Genomic DNA, 4,270 nt, shown 5'->3' with positions numbered 1-4,270 from the left:
TGCAGAAGATCTATTTTTTGCTTCAGCTTTCTTTCTTTTTCAGCTTTATGAGATATTTTCTATTATTTTGGGGTTTAGGGTGAGGAACGGAACAATATAAAAGCTGAGGTTAAAGAGGAAGAAGTGGAGACGTATGTGGGGGGTGACCGGCCGTCCACGGAGGAGGTCGGGATGATGATGACAAGGGATCAGGATGACATTTCTCTACCGATCAACACAAGTAAGTAACAGACACTATGGAGGGAACAAGGTGCAGGGGATGGATGAGGAGAGCAGATAGTCTGCATTGGGAGAGATTCCGGGTCAGCTATGAAACTTATTGCTATCTCTGTGGCCAATCGTACCTTTCGATGCCGGTTTTGTGGTTGTTGTTGTGGGCTTATATGTGACCAGCGGTGACTTTTAGCTGCTTTCCTCTTCATAGTTTCTTGCTCAAAATAAACACATTCCAACCCACAAAAAAAAAAGTCCACATTCCATAAGCACATTCCTGGAGTAGAAAACGGGCAGGCGGACTTTCTCGGTTGTCAATGTCTGGATTCCGAGGAATGGTCACCTTCAGGGGGTTTTCCAAGAACGTCTTTCATAGGTGGGAAACACCAGACGTGGATCTCCTGGCGTCCTGGTTCACCAACAAACTAGACACATTTGCCACCAGGACCTGGACCATAATGTCCCATTAACACAAGCCAATGCCCATAACAAAAATGAGAGGAGATGTTGAAAACCAATGGGTAGACCAATCTCCATTCCTCAATATAACATTATGTGACCAACAAATGAGGAGGAGATACTGTACACCATATGAAGGTCCATCTCCATTCCTCAATATAACGTCATGTGACCAACAAATGGGGAGGAGATACTGGACACCATATGAAGGTCCATCTCCATTCCTCAATATAATGTCATGTCCCCAACAAATGAGGAGGAGATACTGTACACCATATGAAGGACCATCTCCATTCCTCAATATAACGTCATGTGACCAACAAATGAGGAGGAGATACTGTACACCATATGAAGGTCCATCTCCATTCCTCAATATAACGTCATGTCCCCAACAAATGAGGAGGAGATACTGTACACCATATGAAGGTCCATCTCCATTCCTCAATATAAGGTCATGTGACCAACAAATGAGGAGCAGATACTGTACACCATATGAAGGTCCATCTCCACTCCCCAATATAACGTCATGTGACCAACAAATGAGGAGGAGATACTGTACACCATATGAAGGTCCATCTCCATTCCCCAATATAACGTCATGTGACCAACAAATGAGGAGGAGATACTGTACACCATATGAAGGTCCATCTCCATTCCTCAATATAACGTCATGTCCAGTGGTGTATTTATGTATTTGGCTGCCCTAGGCACCTTACTAGCACCCCCCCCCTAGTCGCAGGCAGAGATTACAAGCCCGCCCAGGTTATACAGCGCAGCCGACGGATGGGATTGTGACTCGAGAACGAAAAGCAGCCGGCGGCCACTTAATCGATCTCACTGCTTCCTGGGTCACAGCGGCTCTGTGACCCAGGAAGCAGTGAGATCGAGTAAGTGGCCGCCGGCTGCTTTTCGTTTTCTGAGTCACGATCCCATCCGTCGGCTGCGCTGTCCGGCTCCATCCGTCCTCCCACCCTCTTCACAAGCAGGCAAGCCGCCCTCCACTCCTACACACAGACGGGCTCCAGCTCTCCCCTCCTCTTCACAACATAGGCGTTTGACTACGGCCGCCCCCCAGGAAGGTGCCGCCCTAGGCAAACGCCTACTTTGCCTCGCTGTAAATACGCCCCTGGGTGCGTCCCCAACAAATGAGGAGGAGATCCTGTACACCATATGAAAGGTCCATCTCCATTCCTCCATATAACGTCATGTGACCAACAAATGAGGAGGAGATACTGTACACCATATGAAGGTCCATCTCCATTCCTCCATATAACGTCATGTGACCAACAAATGAGGAGGAGATACTGTACACCATATGAAGATCCATTCCCCCCATAGTGGTCATGAATGAACAGTACAATGGTCTCCAGGGGGTCAGAGGTGTTTTGGGGGTTTTGTCTCCTTTATCTGGTTGGTTTTCATATTTTGGGGTTACAATTGGACCCAATTCCATGCCAGAGCTCTGTGATGACTTCTAGACCAACATACATGACTCTGATTACTGACGTGTGTAATGATTTCTCTCCAGCAGATGGATGTGATGTCAGGAATACCTCGGAGAGACATCTTATATTATCTGCTGATTGTAAGTCAGAAGATAATGTCATCACACAGGATTCTCCAGGAGTGAATCCAATCACACAAAACATACATCACAGACCTCACTGCTCGGAGACATCAGTGGATCCCTCTGATCAGGGTGAATCTTCTGACCATTCACATACTATGACTGGAAATATCCATCTAAGATCTCACACTGCAAGAGATCCATCTAATCCCAAGGAACCTTCCTCCCCCCATGAAGGAGATCACAGAGGCGAGGGTCTATACTCCTGCTCATTGTGCGGGAAATCTTTCACCGAAAACAAAAAAGTTTTTAAACACCAGAGAAGAGAGCGTCCTTATTTGTGTTTGGAGTGCAGAAAATGTTTCACTGAGAAAGGAACCATTACTCAATACCAGAGTATTCAGACGGGTGAAGCTGCTTTCCCTTGTCCAGATTGTGGGAAATGTTTCATTAATAAAGCAAAACTTATTGTACACCGGAAAACCCACACGGGCGAGCGTCCCTTTTCATGTTTACAGTGCAACAAATGTTTCACTCAGAAAGGAGCACTTACCGAACACCAGAGATTTCACACGGGGGAGCGTCCGTTTTCCTGCGCAGAGTGTGGGAAAAGTTTTACACAGAAAATCACACTTCTTGTACACCAGAGAAGTCACACAGGCGAGCGTCCCTTTTCCTGTGTAGTGTGCGGGAAAGGCTTTTCTGAGAAAGGCAAACTCCTTATACATCAGCGAAGCCATACGGGCGAGCGTCCCTATTCATGCCCGGAGTGCAGAAAATGTTTCACTCGGAAAGGAGACCTTGCGAAACACCAGAGAATTCACACGGGGGAACGCCCTTATTCATGTACAGAGTGTGATAAATCTTTCCCTCATAAAGGAGATCTTGTCAAACACCAGAGAATTCACACGGGCGAGCGTCCTTATTTATGTTTAGAGTGCGGGAAATCTTTCACTCAGAAAGGAAACCTTGTCAAACACCAGAGAATTCACACCACGGAACGTCCTCAATGCGTTCCTGGTGCGGGAAACGTTTTACTGATAGAAGAAGTCTAATTAGACATCAGAGAGAACAGACCTGCTCATTCCTTTGTACAGTGGCTATTAACAGGTGGAACTGTTTGGTCCATGGAACAACTGGAGGATGAAAGTCGTTTTCCAGGGTTCATCCTGGGATAAGGTCAAGACTGATAGGTAGAGCCTTATTTTTGCATTTTCTATCCTTTTGGAGACTCCAGTTGTGAGAAGTGTTTGCCACTTTCCTCTTTTATTCCGTTTTGCATACTGTAAAATTAGAGTCCAGCGTGGAGAGTGGCCTCCCCTCATAATAGACTACACAGGTAGGCAGACCCTGGAACTCAAGGATACGAGTATAAAGATACCAAGGAACAATGGTAACCCTCCAATCTCATAGAGTAGGGAGCAGATAGGCCAAGTGGTGTACAGTGCCCATCACAGCACATTGGAGGCAGATTGAAAATATTCACGTTTGTAGCAGTTTAGTCTGATATTTATATACCCGTCAGACTCAAATTCTAGTAATTTAGGTTCTTTTATGTAACTGTGTAAGTATTGGACTAACTCAGGACTAAAGGGACCACAAACATTGTCCAGTATGTGGGCAGCGCGCCGGCAGTGGTAGGTGCTCAGTAAAGGTGGATAACAGTCATATAACACTACATGGGGCAACAAACAAATGTTTATATGTATCTAACCTACTGGATGGTGGAAGAGAGAGCTGTCAGAGAATGTAGTGTGGATGGTGGGGGGAGAGCTGTCAGAGAATGTAGTGTGGATGGTAGAGGAGAGCTGTCAGAGAGTGTAGTGTGGATGGTGGAGGAGAGCTGTCAGAGAATGTAGTGTGGATGGTGGAGGAGAGCTGTCAGAGAATGTAGTGTGGATGGTGGAGGAGAGCTGTCAGAGAATGTAGTGTGGATGGTGGAGGAGAGCTGTCAGAGAATGTAGTGTGAATGGTGGGGGGAGTGCTATCTGAGAATGTAGTGTGAATGGTGGGGGGAGTGCTGTCAGAGAA

The 4,270-nt window shown here is 46.3% G+C and overlaps 1 protein-coding gene across 1 annotated transcript in view; it reads left to right on the top strand.

The window, feature by feature from the left end:
* LOC108797988 (zinc finger protein 260-like) overlaps nt 1-3,259 on the top strand; it is a gene marked incomplete at its 3' end in the record, with an annotated part of 23,763 nt that extends 20,504 nt beyond the window's left edge. The window contains exon 4 of the mRNA XM_018569682.1: nt 2,807-3,259. Within this exon, the coding sequence (XP_018425184.1) occupies nt 2,807-3,259 (453 nt within the window). The remainder of the gene's footprint in view (nt 1-2,806) is intronic.
* Nucleotides 3,260-4,270: the final 1,011 nt, after the last annotated feature.

The sequence above is a fragment of the Nanorana parkeri genome, unplaced genomic scaffold (genome assembly GCF_000935625.1).
Source record: "Nanorana parkeri isolate BGI_ZX_2015 unplaced genomic scaffold, ASM93562v1 scaffold1380, whole genome shotgun sequence".
Classification (NCBI taxonomy): Eukaryota; Metazoa; Chordata; class Amphibia; order Anura; family Dicroglossidae; genus Nanorana; species Nanorana parkeri.
The sequence above is the reverse complement of the archived record's forward strand: the minus strand, read 5'-3'. Positions and strand labels throughout refer to the sequence as shown.